This window comes from Anas acuta, chromosome 2, assembly GCF_963932015.1.
Source record: "Anas acuta chromosome 2, bAnaAcu1.1, whole genome shotgun sequence".
Classification (NCBI taxonomy): Eukaryota; Metazoa; Chordata; class Aves; order Anseriformes; family Anatidae; genus Anas; species Anas acuta.
In genome coordinates, this window is record NC_088980.1 from 35,487,764 (window position 1) to 35,515,128 (window position 27,365).

The 27,365-nt window shown below is 50.3% G+C and overlaps 2 protein-coding genes and 1 long non-coding RNA gene across 3 annotated transcripts; 1 reads left to right on the forward strand and 2 right to left on the reverse strand.

The window, feature by feature from the left end:
* Positions 1-6,156: 6,156 nt before the first annotated feature.
* HOXA11 (homeobox A11) lies at positions 6,157-10,445 on the reverse strand. Its single transcript, XM_068674265.1, has 2 exons — positions 9,633-10,445; positions 6,157-8,173 (listed from the first exon to the last, which is right to left on the reverse strand). Exons 1-2 carry the CDS (start codon positions 10,294-10,296, stop codon positions 7,941-7,943), a joined length of 897 nt encoding a protein of 298 aa, XP_068530366.1. The 5' UTR covers positions 10,297-10,445; the 3' UTR covers positions 6,157-7,940.
* On the forward strand, positions 9,972-20,318 carry LOC137852488 (uncharacterized). Its single transcript, XR_011093875.1, has 3 exons — positions 9,972-10,111; positions 10,353-16,565; positions 18,734-20,318. It is a non-coding gene; the product is annotated as an uncharacterized lncRNA (long non-coding RNA).
* A 3,572-nt stretch (positions 20,319-23,890) lies between these two features.
* On the reverse strand, positions 23,891-27,365 carry HOXA13 (homeobox A13). Its single transcript, XM_068674267.1, has 2 exons — positions 25,821-27,365; positions 23,891-25,243 (listed from the first exon to the last, which is right to left on the reverse strand). The coding sequence occupies exons 1-2, from the start codon at positions 26,491-26,493 to the stop codon at positions 24,999-25,001; spliced, it is 918 nt and encodes a 305-aa protein (XP_068530368.1). The 5' UTR covers positions 26,494-27,365; the 3' UTR covers positions 23,891-24,998.

Sequence of the window (27,365 nt, forward strand, 5' to 3'; positions counted from 1 at the left end):
CCGGGCCCGGGCACCGACCCCCGGCTCCTGGCTCTGCGGTCCCCAGCCCCCGGTCCCTCGGTCCCCCAGCCCCTCGATCCCCCGGCTCCTCGGTCCCCAGCCCCCGGCCCCTACCCTTGGCTTTCGCAGCGCCCCGCAGGCGGCCCGGGGCAGGCTCTGCCCTCCGCCCCGCGGCTCTGTCACGCCTCACGTGGTCGCCCCCGCGAGCCTTTGCCTTGCCAGGGGGAAATTCTTGTTTGCCACATTTTGACATTGGCCCGGACGAGTCGCTCCGTGCTGGAGGCAGCGGGACGTGCCTGTCAGCTTCCGCAGGCGAGTTAAGCTGCTGGGGCCCTCCCGGGGCTCCGTCCTTCGTCAGCTGGGGCAGGGAGAGGTTGTTACAACTTTGCAGGACCCATAAAACCTTGATGGAAAGGCGTCTTATTTTTCCAGCCTTCTCGAGTGAGCACCAAGGCACCGCTCCTTTCTGAGCGCTGTCGGATGGGGTGATAGGAGCCGGTCCGACAGCCTATAGAAACCCTCCGAGTTTTTCCCCGCATTTCCTCCTGGAATACTGTTTGTGTTTCCCAAAGTCGGCTAAGCCCACGATGTGTTAATGTGTGATGGACAAACCCTTATCAGATTCCTATGAGGGCCGTATCGCTGCTAACAAAATTAATACCATATAAGGGACCGTTTTATTGGCCAGTATACAGGAAGGCCATTATCAATAGGCTTAGCGTTATAAATGCAGATCTAAATAAAATGAAACGTGAGCCCCGACTCCTCGTTCCCAATACATTTCTCTACACGAGGCAGGTATAAAAATTACTCCGGGGAAGTCCGCTCTTGCGGTATGTTTATTTTGCATTTGCCAAATTAAATAGAAATGGATTGCAAACCCAAAAGCCATACGGAATCGAGGAGTAACACTTGAAATCCTTCCAAAGCTGTTTTTAAAATAAGCAGCTCCCTTTTAAAAATTGGATTAAAGGGGGGAAAGGCCTATAAAAGCACGTTACGATCCTCGTCAGCCTGAATAAAAAGGACTCAAAATGCATCGCAACAAACACGAGCTGGCTGCTTCTCCTCCTCGGAAGGCGAATGCAGGCAAAATCAGACAAAAGGCGCAGAGGCCGGGGACAGCTCGGAAGAAGAGAACCAGGTTTTAGAGTAACTTTCCCTTCGCTCCCCGGCCAGGCCCCCGCGGGTTTCGTAGCCAAAGGTCTGGCGATGCAGGGGCTGGGGTTCAGCCCTCGGTCGCTATGAGCGAGGGGAACGCACAGGACCGGCAGGAACTGCCGGTCGGTGCCGCCGGTCGTTGTGCTTAAAATAACGCCTGGTGCCGGCTTGATGGTCAAGGCACTCCGCCTGGATCATGAACTCCGCTCGCCGTTGCATTCTCCCCGCTTTCTTTAATCGCTAACAAGGCCAAGGCAAATAGTAACCAGCATCATCAAAGCCAGTGGAGTAAAACTAATAACGTTCACTTGATTCTTAACTATAAAAGATAATGGTCAATTCTGCCTAAACTGAACTAATTTGGCATGCATTGGGTGTTGCTACCGCATTTCCAGCGCTTAACAATGTGTCCCTTGGAGCTTAACCCCCATTTAAAAGAAATTTTAAAGAATATTGTGGACGCCAGGGGACGAGAAATGCTTTCTTTTTAATTCTGCTCCCGTAAGGAAAGCTATCCCAGGGTCTATAAAACCGAGCAAATAAAATTCTGATAAATATCAAAAGCAGCGAGTAGGTGATTTCGCGCAGAATCTAAATTCGCGGCGTACATAGACAACACTATCAAAATAAAACTTTATTGATCTAAGAAAAATATAATAGATGCATTAATAGCGTCGTTAAGCCGTTTTATTGGTTGGACTAAAATTAAAAACAAAAAGGGAATAAATAAAAACCGACAGCTCAGCCTAAGCAAACTCTGACTGGAAATTTCAAAACGCATCATGTTAAACCGTGATTTATCTTTTTATTATTAGCCCGTATAAACCAAAAGATCAGCACTGTTAATCCAGAGACCCATTTTGTAAGCTAATTAAAATATGCTTTTATTTGTAGACAGGGGCAAACTGCAATTTGCGAAAATGTAAATGGCCTTGCAGTTTGTTGCAGGAGTGCATGCGCCGCCTATTTGAGAATATAGCTGCAGATTACATTTTATACATCTCGAAAAATTAATGCAATCAGGGTATCGTTATTTAATATTGGAACTGTCAGTTGTCAGGAACATGCATGTGTGCCAGATTCTTTCTTTTCTTTCTTTCATTTTTTTTTCCTTTTTCTGGATTTGCTCCAAAGAAGGCGGATTTCAAACAGGAGGTTTAGGAACTGCGTTCGTGCCAAGTTAGGTGACAAATGACGGCCCCACTAATTTTATCTTTACTAGAAATTCTTTCACGCTGGGGGGGGGGAAGGGGGGGGGAAGGGGAACTGGCTTGTTGTGGCGGATTATCCTGTTAAAAATTAGGCTGAGATTTAATTTTATTCCAGCCATCCGGAGGCTTGTTCTCCTAACTATATTTCAGACTGTATGTGTATCAGTTTACTCATTTGGATTAGGAACATATTTTGCAAGTAATTTTGACGAGCTCCGAATTCTAGTATGCGGCAGAACAAAATACACCCCGACCAATTAATGAAGGCTTTATCTCCTCGCCATTCCTCCGGCACTGGTAAGGAGAACGGTGCTTTCTATTGTCTGGAGAGCCCCAAACACCGTGCAGAAGCAACAGCGGTATCGGGTTATATCTCTATCGGTAAAATCTTAAATATACAAATCTGTCTTTTAAGTGTACCCTTTTTGTCGAGAGAGATGGGCCGCACAGCTGTATTAAGCGTTTGAAACTGTATCCCCTCTCCCCTTTTTGTAGCCCTCTTTTCTTTAATATCTGGATGCAAGTACAAATATATTTTTTTGGTTGCGGTATAGCTTGGCTCTCAGACACACACGTTGGCTTGAAGTTTCGATTTCAGAGCATTTAATGAAAAGATTGTGACAAAAAAAAAAAAAAAAAAAAAAAGACAACAAAACACAAACCCAAAGAGCTTATGAAAAAGCCTCCCAGGGGTTTGGATGTGGTATGTGAACTGAAGTTGAGTACACGATTAATTAAACACAGTGTAGACACTGAGTTGGCCTCGCCTCTTCCCTCCAAAACATGCAAACCCAAATCATGTGAAATAATAAACAGTTATTGTAAGAAACAAGCTTGTTTTTTTAAAATATTATCCTATGACCGCGGCCGTCAGTAAACAATTCGTAACCAGAGGGCGCTTTAACTGCTGCTGGGGTCCCTTTGATTTATTCAGTGGAGTATTGAATGGGGCAGGGAAACAACAAGGGGAAAAATAAATATTTGATCAAATATGCTGAGTTTAACTCGACTGGTGTAAAATGAAATGTTGCAAAGGGACCCTCGGCAATTGCCCTGCTCCTTCTCGAGACGTGACTTCTTACGTCCTGGCGTTTCCGAGGGGAGGTCAAAAGAGATCAGCGTGCCCGAGCTTTTAATGGAGCATCTTTGATGAAATCGATAGGTTCCGATAATCATCTGAAAAATGCTCTCTGCCGACTGAACATGTGCTTTTAACTACGCTTGCAACAGTTCCCCAGGAGCACAATTTTAAAGGGCGCTCTTTTAAGAATACTGCAGGCGAGTTGCATTAGTTTACATACGAAGACTCCTTGGAGAGCAAGGACAAAATGATTATTTTTTTTTTCCCTCTGATAATTAAATACGGCATACCCTCTCATAGGAAACAAGCGGATTAAAATATGTAGCCAAACCAGTATCTCCATACAATACCACCTTTCCTCCTCCCCCCTTCTCAAATGGAGACATAACAAAAACATGTGAAACTTTTATGGGCGAGAAAAGTAACCTGGAGTTAGGGATACTCGTAGCGAGGATAGAGTTTCAAAGCTACAACCCCGAGCAACCCTGAGTACATGAGAATGTGTGACTGTTGTTTGTTTACAGCACATGGTCTAGTTCGGATGGATAGATGGGTAGATAGATACCCAAATCTGGTCCTGCACGAGCATTGACTTAACGTGCAACCGCATGCGTAGTTTTTAGCACAAATGTGTCAAAACTTGTTTACCACAGGCTGTGTCCAGCTGCGAGGAAGCAGGCTATCCTTTTAAGTTACCAAACGACCCTAACCAAACTACAGTTCAAGTCCAATAAGATCGTCAGAATTGTCTGTCATTTGCCGTCTGGGTTGCCATAGATCTAGTTGATTGAAGACACCTACTGTTCCACACATAAATGTCAAGTTTCATAATATTTCCACCGCTACAATTTTTTATAACTGGAAGAAATCTACAAGTTTCTCTGAAAAATATTTCCAGATCCCCTGGATTTTCCACGCCGCTGGCCAAAACTTTATGAAGAGACAGAAAAAGGTCAGCTGCGACTTCGAAAGTCCCTGAAATATTATTGCCCGGGTTTAAGCCCTGAGGTTTTTTTTTGCCTCGCTCCCCCTGCCCGCGGTTCTCCTCCAAGGTGCCTGACGGAGCCAGGTCGGGGCAGGGGCCACCCCGGCGCCCTGGTGACACCCCGGTGACAACAGCACACGCCTCGCAGGGCACCCGGCGAGCACTTACCTTCGCGCATTTCCCAACCCACAGCCCAGCGGCTCTACCTCTCCACCTCTTCCTCCCCTTGACTTTCGCAACGCGGAGCCCGGAAAGTGCAAAGAATTGAACGTGCGGCTGCAAAGTGAACAAAGGCCAAGATTTCGCAGGGCTGCTCCCCTCGCCCCGGGCGGCTTTGACATTGATCTGAAGATCGCCATCTTGTGGCAAAGCGGCCCCGACGCCGCCGCCGCCGCCGCCGCCGCCGCGGGCGGCCCCGGCTGCAAGCCGTCGGGTGGCGGCGCGGGGCGCCGGGCAGCGGCCGCTCACCTCCCCTCGCCTCCCTCTGATCCACAGGAGCAGGAACAGCCGCCGAACCGCCGGCCTTTATAGCGGGGCATTCCGCCTGTGCGAGCGGACAAGTCACGGACACTTTTTATGGCCGCATTGTCACAGCGGCACAGAGGATGCGATTTTATTGGGCTAGGAAATCAAACCCCGAGCAGAGAAACTCCATGGTTTAACTGTCTCTGGGATTGGCCATGAATGCCAGTTAATTTTTAACCGGGAAAGGAAGCTCTCTCGCTAAACTTTCATTGCCCTTCAGCTCTCCATCCGTCCCTCTGTCTCTCTCCCGCCGCCTGTCCACGTCCGTCCGTCCATCCGTCGCTTTTGAGCTCGCCTTTCCCCCAGCACGCTGGACAAACAAACAAACAAACAAAGTCTCCTTTTCCCCCCTCGCTCTCCTAACGTTTCCTTCGACGGGACGTCGCCTGGCTGGGTGGCGGTTGTCAGCAGAGGCCCCAAGTCAGTAAGTCCTTCACCTCAAGGTTATGGGTGATGTCCAAGCAATACAGAAGTTCAAAGCCAGTAAACAATGCGAAAACGGAATGTACTTTCTTCTCGCGATTAGGAATAGGGTCAACATTAAAGATCCTAGCCCTCTTCCCCAAACACATTCCCATCTCAGCTATTGTTTTGCTTTGGTTTTCCCCCCCTCCTTACTTTCTCCCTCCCCCCGCCCGCCTCAGCCCACCCCCTCCTTGCCTTGGAGATCAAGGACAATTTCAAACAGGCCATTTCCACCACACTGCCATGCGGAATTTTTTTTTCAAAGACAACAGTTTTCTTAGGGCTCTCACGCTCCTCAGCACATCCATCGGCTGGCCCGGACCTTCCCTTTGGTGCTGGGCGCATGAAATATGCCCCAAACTCCCCAGACACCGCGACCACTTCCAGAGCAGCCCTCCTGGCTGAGGGTGCTGGGGAGCAAACAACAATGTCACAGCAAGCCCTCCACACAAGACCTTGCCCTACCGGCACTGGCAGGACAAGGAAAGGGCCTAGCACGTAGCCAGCTATGACCATGCTTCATTTTCCATTCCTGAGCCGGCACGGTGCTCGAACAAGCAAGCCCAGGTTCCCTTGTTTACGCTAGGGCAGAAGATTTAGCAGCGAGGGTTCACAAAAGGATAAGCATCTCTCCCGAAACGACTGACCAAGGTCAGGAGGAGTTTCGGGTCCCAAAGCTCCATCAGGCAAAATAACGTTGCAGTAACGTAACACCAGAATGAAAAATATAAAGTTTCCATTTTTTTATTTTCCTTGTGCGCTGTTCCACTGTATACATGCAACCAAGTACTTTCGCATATTAAAAGAAAACTGTATATACATATAGTCGATACATATTGAAAACAGTGATGTCATATAAAGATACTGCATTTTGTGAACCGTGTCAAAGAAATTACATCCATTCAGTAAATTTATTAATCAAAAAACATTCTTATCACCACTTTGTTGCACATGTAAAGAAATCCCACACCCTCTAGCCCCAAAGGAAAAAAAATCAGGAAAAAAAAAAAAGCATTCGAACAAAATAGGTCATGGGTTCTTTTTTATTATTTACAAGTCTTGTAAAACACCGTTCCTGTATGAAATATACATTCAGATATTCTCAACAGCAAATTACCTTAACGATAGAACACCGTATCCTTTGTAAACTGATATAGAATTTTAAATATTTTCCTTTTTTTCTTTTTCTTTCTTTTTTTTTTTTTTTTAAATTGCATTTTTTTTCACGCTTTGGTTCCTGCAGGGAAATATATATATTTATAGATATTTAAAATAACTCCAAACAACTCTCCATTCTTTGCATATGTCGACTGGGCGACAAAGTCGAGCTCGTGACATTTAGAGTAGACAACAACAAAATTACCATATTTACATTGTTTGGCTTCTGATTAAACTCCTCACTAGCCACCTTTAAAAGAACAGGCGATTGAGCTATTTTAATGATCCAATGTGAGTGCATTGCACAACTCCAAGTTTCAATTAAGTGTTGTGTGGTATTTGCTAAACTGTCGTTCTCCACAGGTATTTCCTGAAGAAAGTTTGTGAGCCAGAAGCCAGAAGGTTAGTTTCCTTTATGTATTTTTTTCTTCTAAAACGCTGAAATTCACACTTTTTTTTTGCCGTGTGACTTTATTTTTAGCATTTAAATATGATTTGTCTCCAGAAAGATGGCAACGCGTGGTCAGTTGTCATAAATAAAACGAGAGCTAGTTAAAATTTGCTAAATCTTTGCGCTCTTTTTTTTTTCAGTGATTGTTTCTTTACGATATATGGCAAATTTATACCTGACTTTTCTCTTCTTCTTTTTTTTTTTTTTTTAGTAAATAATTCTTTCACTTAGTTTTCTTTCTTCCCCCTCCCCCCTTGCTCCCACCCCCCCAAAGGAAACACTATTATACCCATCACTACATCCATATTACAACTGCTCATGGTTGGCCTCGTGAAGGTGTAGGCTTGTCACCCCCCTTTAATTTTCTCTTCCCCCCCTTCAATTCCCGTCTCAACCCCACGGGCGATGGTGGAGAGTAGCCTGCGAGATAGAAAATCGCCGCCAGGAAGGGCAGGAGATTATTTCGGAAAGTTTGCCTCCTGCAGCGGTCCTGGTTGCGGGAGCAGGGCCCGACGGTGTCCCCGCACATGTTGGGCACCGAGGGTTTGGGGTAGGGGGCCGGGGGCGCCGTCCCCGCCCGCGGCTGCCGAAATCGGGAGCAAGATGGGGAGCGGTGCCTGGGAAGGTAAGAGGTATGGGCTTGGCGCTCAGAGGTGACGTGCACGTTAGAAATGGATGCCATGTGTGTCAAAATCAAACCGATTCCAGTTGATATGTAAATATATCTATATATATATAAAAGAAATCGTCGTGGAAGTCCCAGAGCGGATTTACATGTATGTAAAACCTCGGATTCTTCTAGTCCCGTCAGATACACACCTCCTTCCTCCGTGTAACCCCGTGGCTTGACCTTGTCAAGGGCGAAATCGGAATTTAATCTCATCTTGAAAAACCCTATGAGTTTTAAAGTAGTGGATTAGCTGAGTAATATTGTAATCGGTCCCTGTTAATTTTTTTTTCTTTCATTCTTCTGTTTTGAAACCATATTTTTACTTGGCGGTCGGTCAGATTGAGCATTCGGGAGAGCTGCAGGCGTTTCTCTTTGTTTATGTAGACACTGAAGAAGAATTCCCTTTCTAACTCTCTAATCTGGTATTTGGTGTATGGGCATCTCTTTTTACGTGTACGTTGTCCACCTGTGGAGCGAGAAAAGGCAGAAGGGTTTGTCACTCGGCGCTGCCGCTGGTGGGGGCCGAGGAGGGCCGGGGAGGGGTTAGGGGGACCGGGACACCGGGACAAAACACGTTCATGTGGAAAAGACGCGTTTTGCCCGCTCCGAGGCCGCCCTCGGCCGGTCCTCCGCCTGGGCGGCTGCGGGGGGGCCCGGGTCCGGGACCCTCCGGGACCCTCCGGGACTCGCCGGCTCCCGCAGCGCCGCGGCCCCCGGCACCGGGCAGGGCGCGACCCCCGCCGGGAAGCGGGGCTGCGGCCTCGCTCGGCGGGAGGAAGGGGCAAAAGGGTCGAGGGGACGGCGGCCGCTGCTCGGCAGAGCCGGGAGCGAGCCTTTGTAGGCGGCCTCGGCGGGCGCCAGGCTCACGGAGGCTCCCCGGAGCAGCCTCCACCTGGCTGCCTCCAGCAGCGGCCCGGGGGCACCGGGCCCCCGCCGCCAGCCCTGCCGGCTCCCCGCTGCTCCTAGCTCGGAGCCCGAGCCCTGCCGCCCGGCCCCAGCCCAGACACAGCCCCGGAGCCCCGGGGCTGCAGCTGAGCGCCGCCCGCTCCCCCCAGCCCGCCGCCGCGAAGCACAGTCTCGGCTCTGCCGAGGTCTCCTCGTCGCGATTAGCCAGCACGGTTTTAAAGTTCATTAAGCGGAATATAAAAGGTTTCAGGGTTCAGGAGCTCTTTACATGAAACGCAGCCGCTATCCCTTTAAAAACTTCCTTTTCTGGTACAGTTCATTGTCGAGGTATTTTTTCCCCCAGCCGTATACTAGCTTTGCCTTTTAAAAAGCCCACATAAAAAAATCAGACTTTGACAGATTGAATAACAATTGTAAGTAACAAACTGTTGGACAGAAGGCAACACGTAATTGCCACAGCGCCTTAGTAAAATGGCTTCCTTTAGACAAAAAGGCCAGCTTTAGGTTAATTTGTTTCTTTTAATATATTGCTACAGTTCAGGCGGCTACTTTATCTGTTAAACGCTATTCTAGCGCAATCGTTAAAACGGCGATGGCTTTGAATTCGGCTCCTAACTAGACTCCTGGTGCAACACATGGCTTTTATAAAATCACTGGATTACATCGATATCAAAGGAGTCGGGATCCCCCCTTTTCGCCGCATTTACAGGCACCGAACGTCCGTTATTATATTTTCGAGAGCTGACCGCAGAGCCCCTCTTTCTTCTTATTAAAAAGAAAAGAGGAAGGAGAAAGAAATTTTTTTTAAAGGCATCCATTGCCCGGTGGGTATTTCACGGCCAATTTCAGCACTAAACACGTGATCTCGCCTTTTATAACAAAGTTTTGTTGGGGGAAATCTAAAGGCCCTTCATAAACCTTATATGCTTATAAAACAGCATATAAAAATTTAACAGCGGCGGTGCGCTAGATTTCAACCTCCCTTTCCTAAAGCGCTCGGGCGCTGCCTTTATACGTACTGGAGCTGCCGGATTTCTCCTCATTGTTGCCGGAAGATGACTCGGGGCTGCTGCTGCTCTCCGGCCGCCTCCTCCTCTCCTTCTCCGCGGCCACCGCCGCCGCCGCCCTGCCGCAGCCGCCCTCCGAACTTGAAGTTGCCGCCGTCGCCCCGGCGGCCGCGGGCGCTTTGTCGCCGCTCTTGTCCAGCGAATAGTCCGCTGAGGACAGGTTATCCGCGGTGCCGTAAGCCGTCTCGAAAAACTGGTCGAAAGCCTGGGGCAGGACCCCGTTCCTGCCCACCGTGCTATAGAAATTGGAGGAGACGTTGGCGCTGGGGTGGTAGACGTTAGCTGTGTTTTTGCCGAACATCTCGCCCATGCTAGCAGTGGTGGTGGAAGGCAAGCAGTCTCTGTGCATGATCTCCTCTGCGGAGTAGCAGTGGGGCAGATTGTTCCTGGGGTGCCATTTACTGGAGGGATCAATGGCATATTCCCTGAAGGTAACTTCTCTCACAGGTTGGACCTGGGGCAGGTTGGAAGAGTAGGAGTATGTCATAGGGCGAGAAGACGGGGTCTGGGGCAAAAAAGAAGGGAGGCTGGAAAAATCAGGACCCGAGACGTAGTAAGTACAACTTGGCAAATACATGTTAGAGGAACAAGGAACACGCTCATCAAAATCCATCATTAGGGCTACCTCGGCTTCTCCGCATTAGCTGAGCTTAACATGATTCTCTAACGCAGCTGCCCCTTTGAAGCGGATCCGTGAAGGAGGAAAATTGGGAGACGTCGGCTGACGTGGAGAGCTCGCCCCAGCCCGGCAGGGAGGTGCGGTCACGTGACGCCACGCCAAATTGACAAGCGGCGGCTCCGGGCCCTCGCCCCTTCGGAGCCGGCTCGGGGGATGCAACAGATCGGCACGGCGCCGGGCTCCCCCTCCCCACCCCCCCCCCGCCTCGGGGTAACGCAGCCCCCCTCCGGGGCATCGCCCCCCGCTCCGGGGGATGCCCCCCCGAAGGGTACGGCACCCCCCCGGCCGCCCGGTTCCCCGGCGGAGCGGCTTAGCCATGCCCGCAGGGCTAGGTGAGAGCTCTCTGTTTGTTTGTTTGCTCGCCGGGCTGGAAAAAAAAGAAGAAAAAGCAGGGAGCGAGCAGGAGGAATTCAGCGCCGAGCCCTTCGAGGAGGCTGCTGGCTAGCAGGAAGCTCCTCAAGGAGCGGCCGTGGCTTTTTTTTTTTTTTGCTTTTTTTTTTTTCTTTTTTTAGCTCGCCTCGGTTCGCTTTGCCTGCCCACCGACCCAAGGGAAAAAGAGGGAAAAAAAAAAAAAAAAAAAAAAAGCCCTCGCCCCGCAGGGTTTTGCTGGAAACGTTACTAGGAAGAATGTGCCAGGGTCAAGTCTGTACTGATTTTCATGGTGAATAGATTACATGCTTGCATTCATGTTCACTTCCGAAGCGCTTAGTGTCTTCCTTCCCTTACTTACATATTAACCTCAAATACCCCGCGCGGCTTCATCCCAGCTTTACTAGAGGTAGCTCCCGAGATTTCACTCCCCGATCGCAGGTTCCCTTCCCTCGCCCCCCCAAACCCTCGCTCGCCTACGTGCGACGCCAGAAAGCCCTTTAAACTGCAGACCGCTGAGCTCGAAAGTGTTTGCTGATCTCTTCGCCTCCGCGCTGCTGCTAAATACTTGGGAAACCAGGGGATGTTGGGCTGCCCCGCTTTGACAAATATTCGGGGTTTAATTGCCAGAAGCCTAGTTAAAATGATTTGACATACTATTAACCCCTAGGAACAAACTCGCCGTACCGAGATACTTTCCTTTTCGCCTCGTACCGTCGCTAAAGGCTGAGACCCAGGGAGACCTATTTTAAAAACGTGGTTAAACTTTTACTATTGTTGCATGAAAGGGATGATATAGAAAGCGGATTGTACAGGGCAGAGACTAAAAAGCACTTCTCTGCCAATAAAAATGCACACCCCACCGAATGAGCAGAGCCAAAGAAAACAGAGAAATACGCCAAAGAATACAGCACCTTTTCAGGCATGGACATCCCTCGGCTGTTGGAAAAAAATATTTTTTTGCTAGTCTGATGCTCGATTTCAGAAAAGAAATATTTGGGTTCCGGCTGGATTTAATCAAAATAGAAAAACAGAACGGCAGAAGGCTATTGTGAAGTCGGTGCTCTTATGAAATTAGACGTGCTTCGAGATCTGTCCCCCTGTGTGCTTGGGAGGCTAATGGAAGGGAAGCTAAAATGCTAGGGAAATAATATTTGGATTTTCCCCCCCCTCTTCCTCTGCAGTGCTGTGGAAGTATTTATATATCCGGAGAAAGTTCTATAGTAAATTCTGGAGATCTTCGGTATTTAAATGTCAACATCGATTTGTTTATTTATTGCTTAGCTTATCGTAACTGACTCAATAACAAATCTAATCATGTTGTGCACAGAAAAAATATTCTCATTATGTATTTTCCCTACATTATAGTTAACTATTACATTTGAATTCAAGCTGTAAATTCAATATTATCAAGTAATTACTTTGTAGTGGAGTAAACTAATTTATTAGCATTAATGTTTATATGCCTTTTTCTTATTTTACAAGGGTTACCATTCACAAATCAAATGCTCTGGACGTATCCCCGTAATGAACTCTTTATTTTGGTTTGCTGCAAGAACTTCTCATGCTTGCTGCATGTCTGCGAGCTGAACTTGAAATTAATGAATTAATCTTCAAGCTTGACATATTTGCTAGAAAGTGGATGGAAAGAGATTGCATGTCGTCAAAACCGCCAGCAGAAGACTGCATTGTCGTTTAGGGATTGTAAAAGCGTTTGGGGATTTTCCCTCCCTCTCTCTCTCTCTCTCTCTCTCCCCCCTCCCTCCCCACACAACTTGGGCTTGTGGGGGGGTGCAAGATCTCTGGTTGGCTTTTCCCTTAACGCTATACTTCTGCTCGCATCTCATTTCTCCCCCAGCTTTTGTCGGGGGGTGGGGTGGGTGGGAGTCCTCTTTTGGTACCCGAGCGCTGTTTATTTTTCCTCTGTCCCCCCACCCTCCGACTCTGTCCACGAAGAAATCTCCCCCCACACCCTGCTCTCACACAGACACCCCCCTCCCCGAAACAAAAAGGAATGTATAAGGATTTCAGTGACTTTGAGATAACAAAGGCGCCACCATTGCAGAGCCTCGCCCCGCCTCTGTGTGATGGCAAACAAATTCTTGCACTTGTATTAGGGCTTTTAAGGCTATAATTGAACACGGCGCGTCTAGGAGAACCGAAAACAGTTCTAGACTGACCTGCGGTTTTATAGCACTTTGGCAGTCAACTTCAGCTTGTGTCAGAGCAGACATGACAGAGCTGCCCGGCGCTTAATCGCGGGACGCCACCTACTTGGACTCACTGCAGCCCCCCTCTTGCACTAAATAAATTTTAGGGCTAGGAGTGGGGAGCAAAAAGCTGGCACAGGTTTGTATGCGGCTCTTTCCTGCACCTCCCTGCGGCCGGGGCTGCCGAGCCGTGCGGGGCTCGGCCGTGCCAGAGGTCGGGGCTGCCTCCGGGAAACAAAGGGAAATTAAGGCAAGAGGGGCGAGGAGGCACCAGCAGACCGGCCACCCTCCTGCGAGACCAGGCGTGTGTGGGAGAGTGTGTGGGCATATGTGTGCTTGCACAGCCTGCACACGTGCAGCCCCGATGCCTGCTTTTGTGTTGCTCTCGGGCTGCACCCTCCCCCCCCCCCCAAAAAAAAAAAGAAAAAAAAAAAAAGGAAAAAAAAAAGGACAACCACCCCAAGCAACGTATTTACTCGATCCTGCTTGCAACGCGAGGGAACCCCAGAAATCAGGGAGGGTGATGGGGAAGGCTGCGAGGGGCGCAGCGCGTCTGGGAGCGAGTAGACACCCAAGGCACACAGACTTCTCTGCTTTATTTGCTGTTAAGTGAAACAGAGATAATGTACGCTTAAAGCCCCGGAATGTGTGGGTAATTGCAGGGAGCCTGCTGTTAAGTTGCTGTGTTCAGCACAATTATCAATGTTGATTATTTGGTCTAATGTTGAATTGCTCTTTTAATACAGTAATTGGGACTTCCGCGTTGAGGAAGGGGGGAAAATCGAGCCTTCCCCTTCCTAACCTCAGTGAAAACAACATCAACAAAGGGAGGCATTTCGTTTTGAGAAGCAAAATGCATTCGTTACGCCTTCCCGAGTATTTCGGCCGGATTAGAGAGGGTAACGTGGCTAAAAACGCTATGAATTTTGCAGCTCCGCTGCAGCACATTTTGCGCAGGACGAACGTGGCCAAGAGGTGGGGAGGCTGTGAGCACATTTACCCATTTAGCTAAGCTAAACAAAGCGAGGAAAAAGCTACATCTCTCCTTTGGAGGAATATAAACAGAGCTTGGACGCCTCGATAGCCCAGCTTTTATATATACAGATCGCGTGCAAAGGGAACTGTTTAACTTACTACCGCTGTTCTCCAAAAGGTCAAGTTCTATAGTATCCAAATTGTTGTCTTTTTTTTTTTTTTTTTTCGTACTGCATTTTGTTTTAAACATTTTCAGCCCACCGTTTACCGTGCCTATAGGGTGAGTGCCTGTAATTAACAGGGGAAACGTGTGCTAAAAGGAATTTGTGTCAAGAAGAGCTAATTAAAATATTGCCCGACCACTGCTTTAACTTTCTTACTCTCCCTTCGCGTAGGCACGGCGAGGATTGCTGCGAGTCAACCACAGGAAAGTATCTCAGGAATTAGGACAGCGTTTTGTAAACTTACGGGACGATTACAGTGTACAAAGACTTATAGGAAAAGTGTAATACGAGGGACTTCACAGCGTTTTTGCCTACGAAAGGCACGTCCCCTCCCCTTTTTTTCCAATGAAAATAAGGCCATAAGGCGATAATTCTTCTCAAAATTTGCCAGGAATGTAGCTTCAGAAACGCACGGTGATTGTTTGGATTTAAAATATTTCGTGCTCTGAAGGTCTTCACCGACGTTTGTTCTTTTCTGTGCGCTTTTTATATTTTTTAATATGATTTTTCCTGTTATGGAAAGGAGCTATACGAATCCATCTATTAGAAAAAAAAAATCTAAATACGTTTCCTTCAGCACCGTAATAGAAGGAAGTGGAACAATAGCTATCTACGATTTTTCAAATATTAATTTACCTCATAATTTGAAGTGATTTTTGATAACGGCAAGGGGGAACCCTTGTGCTGTGATACGGAACAGGCTATGTATTGTCCCAAACCTGAAGCAGTATGGTTGTTATTTTTCTAGGAAACTGCAGAATACGTGTAAAGAGAAAGGGCAGATTTAAACAGAATCCAAGGCAAGGTTATTCTGACTTTTTTGTTGGATTTAATCTGATTGCGTTATTTCAAAGACTTGAACTTCTCTCGAAAGGCTGTGGTCATCTAGGAGCAGAAAATTTTAGATTGTTTTTTAATATCAATTACCAAAACCCTTTATTTACTCTGTCACCTCGCTTTTTAGTCGCAGAGGTGGGTAAGTTTTAGGTGGGTGTTGATTTTTTTCAGCCCCCAATCCTCCCATTTAGTTTGAACATTAGAATAAAATGGCTTCGGACCGAAAGAAAGAAATCTACCCTGGTCTGGAGATAACCCACGGTAATTTGCATCCCTTTGCAACGATGGACCGGTCCATCTACAGTCAGACTCCGACTCCTGTAGTTGCAACAAGCAAAAATATTGGGGGAGTTTTTCAAAACAGGAAGCTTATTCCAGCAAGATAGATTCTCTTTCTCGAGCACTATTTTCTTGCCCTTTAGCAGCCAAACTATTTGTTGTTCTAACACACTCTCAGCATCTTTACAAGCGCGGAGGGTTTCTCATAACGCTGTGTGTCCTAAAACCCTCCAGCACTCTGATCCCCCCCGTTCTGCTTCGCTGAAGCCCTTCTAAAATTTACTTTGTATTTACTGCTCGTAGCTTGCTGCTGGAAGACAGTAGAGGCAGATTTGTCAGTAAAGGGGGCGTAAGGAATTATTATCGTAGATGGTCAAATATTTCAGAAATTGACCGACTGGCGATGCTGCCATAAATGTCTCTTTTTCTGCACATGAATGCTCTGCGAGGCTTTCCCGACACGTGAAAGTGCGCACTCATTCGTTTCTTTTTTTTTCCCCATGTACCCAGATACAGGTGCAGGAGACTTCTGACAAAGCCAGGGTGCGGGAGAGGGGTGTCTGGACCCAGCGGCGGGCTCTAAAACGGGTGCGAGAGCCAATTTCCCTGGTTATCGCCTCCCGATACCGAAAACCAGCCACTTCCTACCGATTCCCACCCAGACCCACTGGGATCTAGGTCATTAGCGTCGGTGGCAGGAAGCAGGTTCCAGTCACCTTTCATGTGCCAGTATTTTATGTGGGATTAATCCGAGCGGTGGAGGGAACATCCCCAGCGATTCCTTGAAAGTGCGGTGCTATTAAACAATGAGGTTATCCCTGCGGCCGGCAACATCTCGGGCGATGTTCCCACGCAAAGTTCACCCGCAGCCCGGAATGCCGCTTTACACATTAAAAAAAAAAAAAAAAAAAAAGAAATGAAATGAAAAAAAAAAGAAGAAGAAAAAAAAGAAGAAAAGCCCGCCCAAACATTCCCATGTCGACTTACATTTAAAAGTATTGCTACAACTGATGCCTTGAACTTGACCTTAGATTTGTTAATCCAGGAAATATATTCAGTTAGGGAAAAAAAAAAAAAAAAAAAAGAGCTCCAATCGCGTTGCCTCTGACAAACGGGGATTCTTCTGCCTCCAAGCTCAGGATGCAAACAACGCAGGCGGGTTATGAGATATATGACGTGCCCTCTGCATTAAGGGCAGAAAGCTACAGAAAGCGAACTGCCCCAACGCCGAGACAAGCTTGTTGTAGTTAGGGTGTTCCTGTGATGCCAGGCTCCAGAGTTTGCCGCACTCGGTACAGAAATTCGAGTCAAGGTAATCGACCGGGATTCTCAGCTTAATTGAATTTTATAGGATATAATGTTCTCGCTAACGCACACTGAATGTTAACAGTGATTTATAAAGGCTTTTTATTTTTTATTTTTATTTTATTTTGCCCAACTCGCCACGAAACACATCGGATTTTACTGTACCACACCGCTAACTTTATAGGAGAGCCCTTTTCCCATATCGTGAAACCCACCGAGGTAAAGAGGTTTCTCCATCAGGATAGTTCCCGGGGGCGGGTACAGGAAGTATCACTGTGCCGGGGCTGTCAAATCAACGACTTCAAAGCCCCTACTTCATATTTTGATAGACTTTCCGAAGTGCATTGTAACGAAGGTACCTGTACGTGGGTAACCTTTACAGGGATGTATTTGTCTAACACGAGCTGAAAACATGCGAGGCGATTCGCAACGCGCTGCACAGAGCCCTGGGAGAGCTGCTCGTCGCCTAGTTTGTGATATGTCCCGCAAAGATACCCATCCAAAGAGCTCTCCCTCTAAGCCTAACATGGCTGCTCTCGGCCGTGCCGGGGTGCGCACAGGCTCAGGGCAGCGGTGCTCGCCTTCCCCGTTAAGATACCGCCACCGCTCCGGGTGGTACCGCCACCGGTCCCCGGACAGCGGCGGCGGAGGCTTGGCACCGCCACCCGAGGCCGATCCGGCGCAGTGTGCGGCTCACTCCTCCTTTCTCTTTCGTTTTTGTTTTCCCTTCGAGTGCCCAGAAAGCACGGGGTTTGCATTTTGCAAAACCGGGTGTATTTAAGCTTTAGCCAGTCACTAGCTGGAGACGGAGCAAGATCTCTTTGTATTAAAATCTAACATTTTTTATGCCTATCCGAACGCAGGTCGAAGCCTAAAATCAGAGTGCCTTAAAACACCCTGCTTTTCCATTACTCCTAACCCAAACCGACTGTAGAGGCCGATTTATACGGTCAGGAATAAATAAAAGCACTTTGCTGGATGCGGAATCGAGGCGATTACGACGCGGCTCGGATTAATTCAAACTGGCAGGTTACACCGCCCGGCTGGCATTTTTTCCCTCTGGATACACACCCGCACAACAGCAGGCAGGTTAAATAGCCTCTCCAAGGGAACACATCCTTCCCCCGCTTCCACACAGACCCTCCTCCCCGTCTCACGAAAGAGTAAAATCATTTCGGAGGCGACCACGCACAGACGGCCAGGAATAAAACCCGGGATAAATTTCCAATGCAGCCCGACCCAACTGTGCAAGGCGAACCAGCACAACACAAAGCACAAAACCAAGCAAGCAGCAGTTCTATCTGCAAGTCTGCCCGCATCTTGGGCGCTCACCCCAGCCTCTCCTGGCCCACTTGCCTGCCAAGAGGCTTCTTTGCTTCCCACCTATGCTGGGCTGGGAAACAGCATCGCTGGGAAAGGTTGAGCCAGGCTAGGAGAAGCAGTCTTACTTTTCTAAGCGGACTCCTCGTCCCAAATAGCATCACCCCAGACAGCCTTCCTCCTCTCTCTCCCAGGTCCCCGCGGCAGCAGCGGTCCCACTGCTCATACAGCGTGGGAGAGAGGGAGCCGGGTGGGTGGGTGGGCTCGGGGAGGACCGGGGGCCTGGGAAACCCTCCACAAAGGCCTTCCGAAGGACTTTGCCCCAGCCATGCACGGGGCTTTGCGGGTGGGTGTTTGTTGTTGGCTTCTTTGCTTAATTCACCACCGAGCACGGGGAGAGGACAAACATTCAGCCGCTTCCAGGAAGAGCACGCAAATCTTACCCCAGCATCCAGACGTCTCTCGCCCGTGCAAAAATATATCCCCACGGAGACTGACAGCTAGGATCCCGCGCTGGGCTGGAGACCTCCAGATCAATGAGGATGGACTGCACAGTTTTTGGTTTCCTTCCCTACAGCTTAAACATACCCGGTCCACAAAACATTCCTTCTCTTCTCCCATTGACTTGGGTTGCTGTTGATTTGGGTTTTTATTTGTTTTCTGCTCTAATTCTCGGTTGTCTGCCTTTGAACGGAGAGAAATGTAGCCACTAGGGCACATCGTCCTTCCTACCAGCTCCAGGCTGTCTACAAAATGCAGCAATATCACAGGCTAATTATTATTATTGCTGTTATTATGACTGCTATTATTGCTGTTTATTTTTTTCCTCTCTCTCTGTCTCTCCCGGTCCCCTAGGAATTCCGATGGCGATTTGCACACAAACAAGGTGATTGCAGGAGGCTAAAACGCTGTCTAATTCCTCGGATTCCCATCGCACGAGAAGGAGGGGAAAGAAAAAAAAAAAAAAAAAAAAAGAAGAAGAAAAAAAAAAGAAGTCCAAGTGTTTTTGATCACGGGACACCCGGCCGTTCCTCCCCAGTACACCCCGGGTCACAGTACAGTAATGACCGTGGGTTGTGCGTTGTAGGACTTGACCTTTCCTACGTAGAAGAGGGCGCTTTCCTCCGCGCTACGGGGAGGGGAGGGAGGGGGGAGCGGCGGGAGGAAGGGAGATGCTCTCTTTGGGGATGTTTAATCACAATTCAGATCTAGGAACGGGCAAAGCTTCTGCCTTTCAGCACGCCATGTTGAAGCTATTCACTGGAAAAAAAATCCTTTTTTTTTTTTTTTTTTTGGGGGGGGGTGTGGGTGGGAGACGAGAGGGAGGCCGGAGGGAGGAGGAAAGACTTAATGAACATTTGCATTTCGTAGCCTAGTTCATGAATCAACTGCATTCAAGGGGGAGGGGGCCCGGGGCAGTGAGGCAGGGGGCAGCGTGGTTAAAACACCCGCGGCCCGGCCCGGCCCCCACGGCCCCGCCGGGCCACGAGGGACAGCCGCCCCCGAGTCCCCCCCTTCTCCTTGGACTCCTTTACCGGCCGAGGACGCGCAGGGCCATCTCTTCAAATCATCATTAAAGTGCATTAAAACGCATCTAAAAGTTATGAATGGCAACAACCGGCCTTTTAGCGCCTGCCAATATTTTTTTTGTATTAAACGCTGTCTTGATTTTATTGCTAACCCTGCCCACGGAGAATGCTGAAATGCACGAGGAGTGGGGTTTTATTTAAGCATTAGCCAGTTCTTTTTTTTTTTTTTTTTCCTAAACTTTAATTTATAGGCTAAAGGCCGAGATGCTTACCCGTTTCGTTCTGACGAATACAAAATAAAGTCGCTGCTCTGGAAACGCGGGGCGTTTTTATTTTTTATTTTTTCATTTTTTCTTATTATTTTTTTTTCCCCGAGTATTTCAGTATTGAACACCATATTTTTTTCCCTTCGCTTCAGAAGGACTTCTCAGCTAGCTAGCATTTTTAAGCGGAAGTCTTTCTGAGAAAAAGAAGGCGAAAAAAGATACAGCTTTGCAGTTCGACTTATCATTCTTTTTCGGAAATATGCTCCTGTCAAGGTTTATTTCCCATAGCAAACCACCTTTGCTACTGCCAAGAGCTCGAGGCGCGGATAGATTAAATACCGGATTATTCTCTTGGTGGGAAAAAATACAAAACATTTGCTCTGCCCTTCCGTCCGCATCCAAAACGTAAACCCACTTTTTGTCCATGGGAATTGCAAATTGCAGGGACCAAGGACGCCGAGGATTAGGTGATTATAAACCAATATATCCAGACACTCGAAATTAAAGTATACGCCGTTGAATCTTGCAACAATTATTTGAAGTGAAACTGAAGTGATTTTTTAAATCTTTAATTATGCTTTGCATTTTACACCGGGAATGAAATATTGCTCTGACATTAATGTTTCAATAAATACGTTAAATATACAGTAGTAACATGCTCCCTCTGTCCCCTGCGTCCCTCCACACATCCACTACTATACGCAACGTTTTTATTTCTAGGGGAGCTGAAAATATAGAGACTATTTTGTTTGCTCACGGTTCGTTTTTTAATTTTGTGTTTGTTTTGTTTCCGAATCCTGCTTCCAGGGCATTTTTTTCTTCATGTCTCCAAATAAAAGTCCTCGCACGTATAACTCCACAAAACAAGGCAGGCACAATAAGCTCCCCACCACCATTTTAAAGCATTCTCGGTAGCGCGGGGAATATAAATAATAATTCTCTCGGAACCGCGTGCATGGACGCGAAGTAATGTATCACGGCGGCTAATTATTTTCGTCGGTGATATATTTTCTTATAAAACATATTAGGGACGTATTTCAGGACGCTGGCGGCAGATTGGTGAGAGGGGAATATGTAATACAACAGCAATTTGTACTTGAAAATGTATGTGCCAACAGCTTTTGGACGGTAAGCGAAGGCAATAAATAACGCGGACACACACACACCTACACGCCCGCTCCCCCAGGCCCCTTACACCCGGCGGAGGGACTGAGCGATGGGTGCGTGGATGCCGGCAGAGGCCGGGGGGAGGTCCGGGAAAGGGCAGCAGGCACCAAACCCCGCAGACCACGCATCCTCCGCCGCTCAGAAAACCGCAGGCATCCCCATCGCGCCTCCGGGCCGGTGCGGCGGTGAGCGAGGCGCGGAGCTGCCGGCTTCCCCTCACCTGACCGAGCCTCTGGGCTCCGTGGCCGGGTCCTGAGTGGGGTCCCGGAGCGCTGCGTGGGTCCAGGCCGGAGGCAGTGGGGTCACCGAGCCCTCCCGGCACCAGCCGCAGCCCCCGCAGGGGAGGCACCGGGCGACCGGGGGATGCTCCACGGGCCTGATCCTGCTCCCCGGGCCGGGGCTCTCGGCTGCCAGCCGGGAAACACGACCTGCTCCTCCTGCCCAAGCCTGCGAGAGCCTCGACGCTGACTTACATGGTAGCGGGGGTCCGATCCAAAATGTTACCTTACTCCTGCCAGCGGTCGCAAGTCAGCCGCTCCCCTTTTTGCCCTGTGAAATATATATGCGGAGCAGCTATTTGAACGGTAGTGGGAATTTAAATTCGCTAATCCACGGTCTAGAAATGCTTAGGAGATTTGAACGGTAAGCACTTCAGTGTGAAAACATAATCTTCAAACGGTAGCTCAGACGGAGAATTAACTTTTTTTTTTTTTTTTTTTAAACTGTTATTTTACTAAAGTCGGCCATATTCTCGTTGAGGCTTTCTTTCAAGGCGCCCCTGAATTATAACGCTCTGGGGCACGGTGTGAAAATAGAAGATACTGCCTAAGATAGGCAACACAAGTCACCACGGGCTCGACTCGCGCGTATCACCCTCATCTCCGACCTGAAATGCATGCAATTTGCGGCGTGTCTCATGCCATAATTATACACGTTGCGAAATATAACGGAATAAATAGAATTATCCACCCGGAGCGAGAACAAGTGTAATTCACAAGTGGCTTTCTCCAGGCCATTTAGCTCCTGCGGGAGCAAGCGGGGCAACGAAGCGGAGAAACTGCGCCTGGCCCTTGCCTGCCGCCGCGGCAGGTATCTGCCCAAGAAGGACAGGAACCGTCGATGGGGGCTGCTACCGCCGGCCCCCCCCGTCCAGTCCGCAGCCCCCGACCTCCTAGCATGGATCCCAGCGCGGGATTTTGCAGCTCGGAGCTGAAAATCCGCCCGAAGCCGGGCAGGCCGCCGGGCTGCTGCGGGGCCGCGGAGGCTGCCCGGCTCCCCTCGGCTTCGGCGGTTCCCCGGTGGGGTTTTGCCTCGTAGCCTTGCCGTCGGGGCTGCCTCCTCTTCCCCTCCCGGGGTCACGCTGTGCCCCCAAAGCAGAGCCTGACTGCAAGGCCTGTAAACCGGCCGCCGCGTAGCTCCGTCTCCCCGGCTGTTTCAGCAGCGGGGCTAGGGAAACCTCGCTCAAAAAGTCCCCGAGCGGCCCCCGGAGGGATGCCACCGGTGTTCCCACGCTCCGCGGCCGCAGGTCACCCACCCGAGCATCCGCAGCGCTCCGCGCCCCGCGCAGCCCCAGCCCCGCAGCCAGCCCGCAGCCAGCCCGGGCGGCTCAGCTCCAGCCTTGAGCCAGGAGCCCCAGGCACCGCAGCTCCCTGGAAAACAGATCTCTCTCTCCTTCAGGTACTTTTCGTGTAAGTTATTGCACGAATGCGTTACGCTCAGAGCCGAGCGCCAGCAAGCTCCCCGCGCTGATCCCCGACCGAGGTAGGCGCTTTTGAATTTCAGAAATGTAAGGCTAGAAGTCTACACTTTGCGCGGCACATGATACCCTCTAAATGCACCGTAAAGGTTCCCCGATAGCTCTAATTAGAGCTGCAGACCACCTCGGGAGACAGGGCAGCCAAAGCGAGCCTCCCTTTGTGCCCCCACTGAAGCCGGCCGCCTCTCACACCGCCACCAAGCTCGCAGCACCGCGCATCACCGGGGCTCCCCGAACAGGGCACCCCGATTTCACCATCCGGACCCCCATTTCACCATCCGGACCCCAATTTCACCACCCGAACTCCACCTCGCACCTCCCGCCGCCCCCGGAGCGGGGGGGAGCGGGTCGCAACCTGCCCGGCCTCGCAGTCCCCTCCGCAGCACGCCCACGGGCGCGCCGAGCCGCGGGGCTCCCCACGGGCCGCGCACGCCCACGCGCGGTGCCGCGGCCGCGCAGCGCTGCGCGGATCCACGGGGACGCGGCGCGGGGGCGCGGGCGCGGCGCGGCCACGAGGTGGCGCCGTCGGCTCGCGAATGCCGGCGGCGCCGGGAGCTGTCAAAAGTCAAGGTCACAAATCGGCTCTTTTTTTTCCCCTCAAGGTCAAGGTTTCGGGCCTTCCCCGTCCTGTCATCGCCGCGAACGCACCCACCTTCCCGCGGCCGTCCCCGCGTCCCAGGGGTTTGGCAGCCCCGCTTCCATTTTCCGGCGAGGGCTGCAGCGCTGCGCTGGTATCATCCTCCTCTTCCTCCCCCTGGCCCCAGCCCCTCTGCAAAACCTCTCCTTAACGTTACGAAAACATTTAGAGGAAGGCTGGATACCAGGCATGCCTGCTCCCAGATAAAAACCGTGCAGGAAAAAAAAAATCCACATATCCACATATATACATACGTAAGCATATATGTGTGTGTATATACATATATATATGCGTATCTATATACATATAAACTACATAAAGAAAGATAACAATATCACAATTATATGACAGATAGATACATTATGTATATATATACATATATATATACACACATATATATATATATGTATTTCTTATGGAATGCACGTAGGTACCGAAAAATAAAGAGTATTTCTTTCAGGTTTTATTACAGTGACTATTTTATTAACAGTATTAATACTACTATACCTATCTACACGTCTTGGATTTTCACTTTTCAGTAGAAATATAAAAAAAAAAAATGAGGGTGCACAAGTACATTTTCACAGTGCGCTGATTTTTTTTTTATTATTTACAAGATAGCTTCTTATAGTGAATAAAAACAAAATAATGTGCTGGTTGAAATAACTGATTGGATTAAAAGGTGCTGTAAAAAGAATCCCTAAACGTTCTACTGCGGCCTCATAACAGACAATAAACAAGGAGAAACGACTAATTACTTATAGATCAAAATATAGATTATATAAATCAAAATACTTCTGGGGAAAAATGTATTTCAGTTCGAAGTTCTCGGATATTTTTTTTTTCCAGAAAGGGATATATATATATTTTTTAACTATGAAGAAATGCCAATGCTCACGTTTTTGTATCCACCCAGAGTCAAACATTTAAAAAATTTCCGGGGACTTAAAATATTAATTCTTGAAGATAGTTTGAGGTTTAAAATAGGCAGAGTCCTTTAAAAAGTATCTATTGTACGGTCTGCAGGAGAAAAAAAAAAAAAAGATGACAAGAAATCATCTTTTGAAAATAAAAATTAAAACCAACAGATATCTCCAAGCAAATATTTTCCCTTCTATCCCCAATAGTTTGCGATGTTTCTAATTTGCTATCAGGATAGATCCTCCACAGAGCTTCCTTCATTACTGATGTCTCTGAAATCCTTATTCAGTACCTTCGAGGTTTATTATTACTTTTTTTTTTTTTTTTTTTTTTTTTTTACATTAAATGCATTGCTTAAAAACATACAGTAATTGTACATTTTTTTTTCACTATGGTTTACCTGAGCAGTCATTCAACATACAGTTTGGATTGCAATGGAAGAAAACAAGCTTATGTGTACACATCGACCTCCTCACGTCAACCAGCTCTCACATCGTGGCCACGAAGAGTGTTCTGAAATAGTAAGGTCATAGAAGTACTTACAAGTTTCTCAGAAAACTGTGTGTCTTAATTGAAAGTGTATCTCTCGGGGCTGGGCATGTGGGCTTTACAGTTTGTCAGTTACACTGTCTGCTTGGGATTTCAGGAGAACTGTCAGTTTTAACCATTTGCTACAGCAATATTTTAAAAAATGCTATAATTCCAAGGATACAGATCTCTTGTTCTGAAAGAAGAGGTTCATTGTCTTTTCTTTTTTAATTATTATTAATAATTACTTTAATCTGAACAACAAAAAAAAAAAGTTCTGAAACTTTCGAGCTGCTGCTTCTCCATTTTTAATCCATTAACTGGTCGTCTTCAATTTGTTGATGACTTTTTTCTCTTTGACCCTTCTGTTCTGGAACCAGATTGTGACCTGTCTCTCTGACAGATTCGTGGTCGCCGATATCCTCCGCCGTTTGTCTTTGGTTATGAATTTATTTGTAGCGTATTCCCTTTCGAGTTCTTTTAACTGAACCTTTGTGTAAGGCACTCGCTTCTTCCTCCCCCGCCTGTACGAGTTCGCATCGGAGGGATGCGAAACGACGTCTGGAACAGAAAAACCGTGCACGAAAGCGTTAGGAGAGAGTTACGGGGACCTCCCGGGACATCTTGGAGCGGCGCAGGGGGGAGAGCCCCGCTCCTCGCCCCGCTCCTCGCCCGCCCGGAGCTCCGCTCCCGCAGCACCGCCCCGCACCCGGGGCTCCTCTCGCCTCTCCGCCGCGGGTGTTTTTCCTTCCAGCCGGGCAAAGCGAAGCCGCGGAGCCCCTCGGAGCCCCCCGGAGGGGACACCCACGACTCCAGCGGGAGTTCCGCGGAGCTGCCACCGCTCCCCCCGCTCCCACCCCGCTGCGGAGCTTGTGGCACCTGGTGGCCGGGCGCGGAGCCCTGCTCCCTCCCAGCGCCCTTCTCAGCTGTTTCCTCTCCCGGAGCCTCGGGCGGGATGCGCCGGGCGCCGGGGAGGGGGCGGCACCGGTGCCATCCCCGCGGCGCCGGGGCGGGCTGGGGCCGGGGAGCGCGGGCGGGGCGGGGACGGCGCGGCCCGGGGGGAGCCCGGGGGGAGCGGGGCGAGGGGCGAGCGAGGAGGGGGGGGGGGAGCCGGGGAGCCATGCAGGTGTATTATTACCCGGGAGGGTGGACTTCCAGAGGTGAGGCGGCTGGCTCTGCTCCTTGGGGCAGTACACTTGCCCGTTCCACCCGTTGGTGATGGCCCAAGGCTGGTAGCTGTCCATGGGGAGGAGGGGGTCGTGCCGCGGCTCGCCGGGGCCGCCGATGGTGGGCACGACGGGCATATCCAGGTAGCCGGGCACCGGCTGGTAGGGCCCGGCGGCGTAGCCCTGGTAGAAAGCGAACTCCTTGGCCCGCGACGTGAACTCCTCGCCGGAGACCGACGTGTCCATGTACTTGTCGGCGAAGGTGGAGGCGGGCTGGGCGCAGGACTTGATGGCGTTGTGGTGGGTCATGCGGCACGGGTAGTAGCCGCTGCCGAAGTAGCCGTAGGGCAGCGCGGCGCCGGAGGAGCTCTGCACGGCGGCCGAGCAGGGGCTGCACTGCTTGACAGCGGGCTCGGCCATGCCGGCGGCGGGGGCCTCGCTCGACGTGTAGGCGGCGGCGCTGGGGGCGGCCAGGGGCGCGGGGTGAGCCATCAGGTTGCGGCAGGGGTTGGCCGCCGCCGCCGCCGCGAAGTTGCTGCCGGCGTGAAACCCGTCCATGTTCTTATTGATCTCATCCAGGCTGTTGTCGTAGAGGAACATGACGGGCTCGATCCAGCGGGGGTGGAGGAGCACGGAGGCTGTCATAGCCCGCTCCGCATTGAGACTAGTGGCTCTTTTTTAAAAGCCCCAAAGACTGAAAAAAGAGATACTAAATCTCCGGGACTTGACCAAGGCTGACGCGCCAGTGTCGCGCCAGGCGGGCCCTCATTGGGCCGCCCGCCCCCACGTGATATGCAAAGCAGCTGATAAACATCGGAAGGAATAAAGCGGAGATAATTAAATAATGCCACAACCGCGCGGGGACGGCTCCCGGCCCGGGGGCGCGGGCACGGGCGCGGGCACGGCGCGGCCCGGCCGCCGCCGCGCGGGGCACGGGCGCCGCGGGGGTGGGGTGGGGTGGGGTGGGGGGGGGGCGGGGGGGGCCTGCCCTTCTTCCTCCCTCCTTCCTCCCTCCTTCCTCCCTGCCTCCTTCCCTCCCTCCTCCCCTCGCCACCGAGGCGTGAGCGTTTCGGCCCTGTTGTTGCCGCGGCGCGCTCCCCGAGGTGCGCGGCTCCCCCCGGCACCCCGGCCTCTTCCCCCCCTCCCCGAGCCACATCCTTGCCCCCCCCCCCCGCCCCGGGAGCAGCGGCCCCCTCCGGCCTCTGTGAGGGCCGCCCCCAGTCCCCCCATCCCTCTGTCCCCACGTCGCCCCTCGCCTCTCCCCGCCCAGGTACCGTGGGGACCCCGCGGGGACCCCCCCAGCCCTCCGGCCCCCCACTGAGGCTCCCGAAGCGGGGTGTCCCGGGGGCCTTCCTGGGTGTTTTCCGCCTTCCTTCCTGCCCGTCGAAAGCCCAAGAGCCGGCTCGCTTCTCTCGCCACAAAGCCTCGGCAGCCAGATAAGAGGAGCGGAGCAGGAAATCCAGATTCACTCTGTTTACTGCTTCGTTTCAGGCCGGACTCGGGCAGCGGGAGGGTTA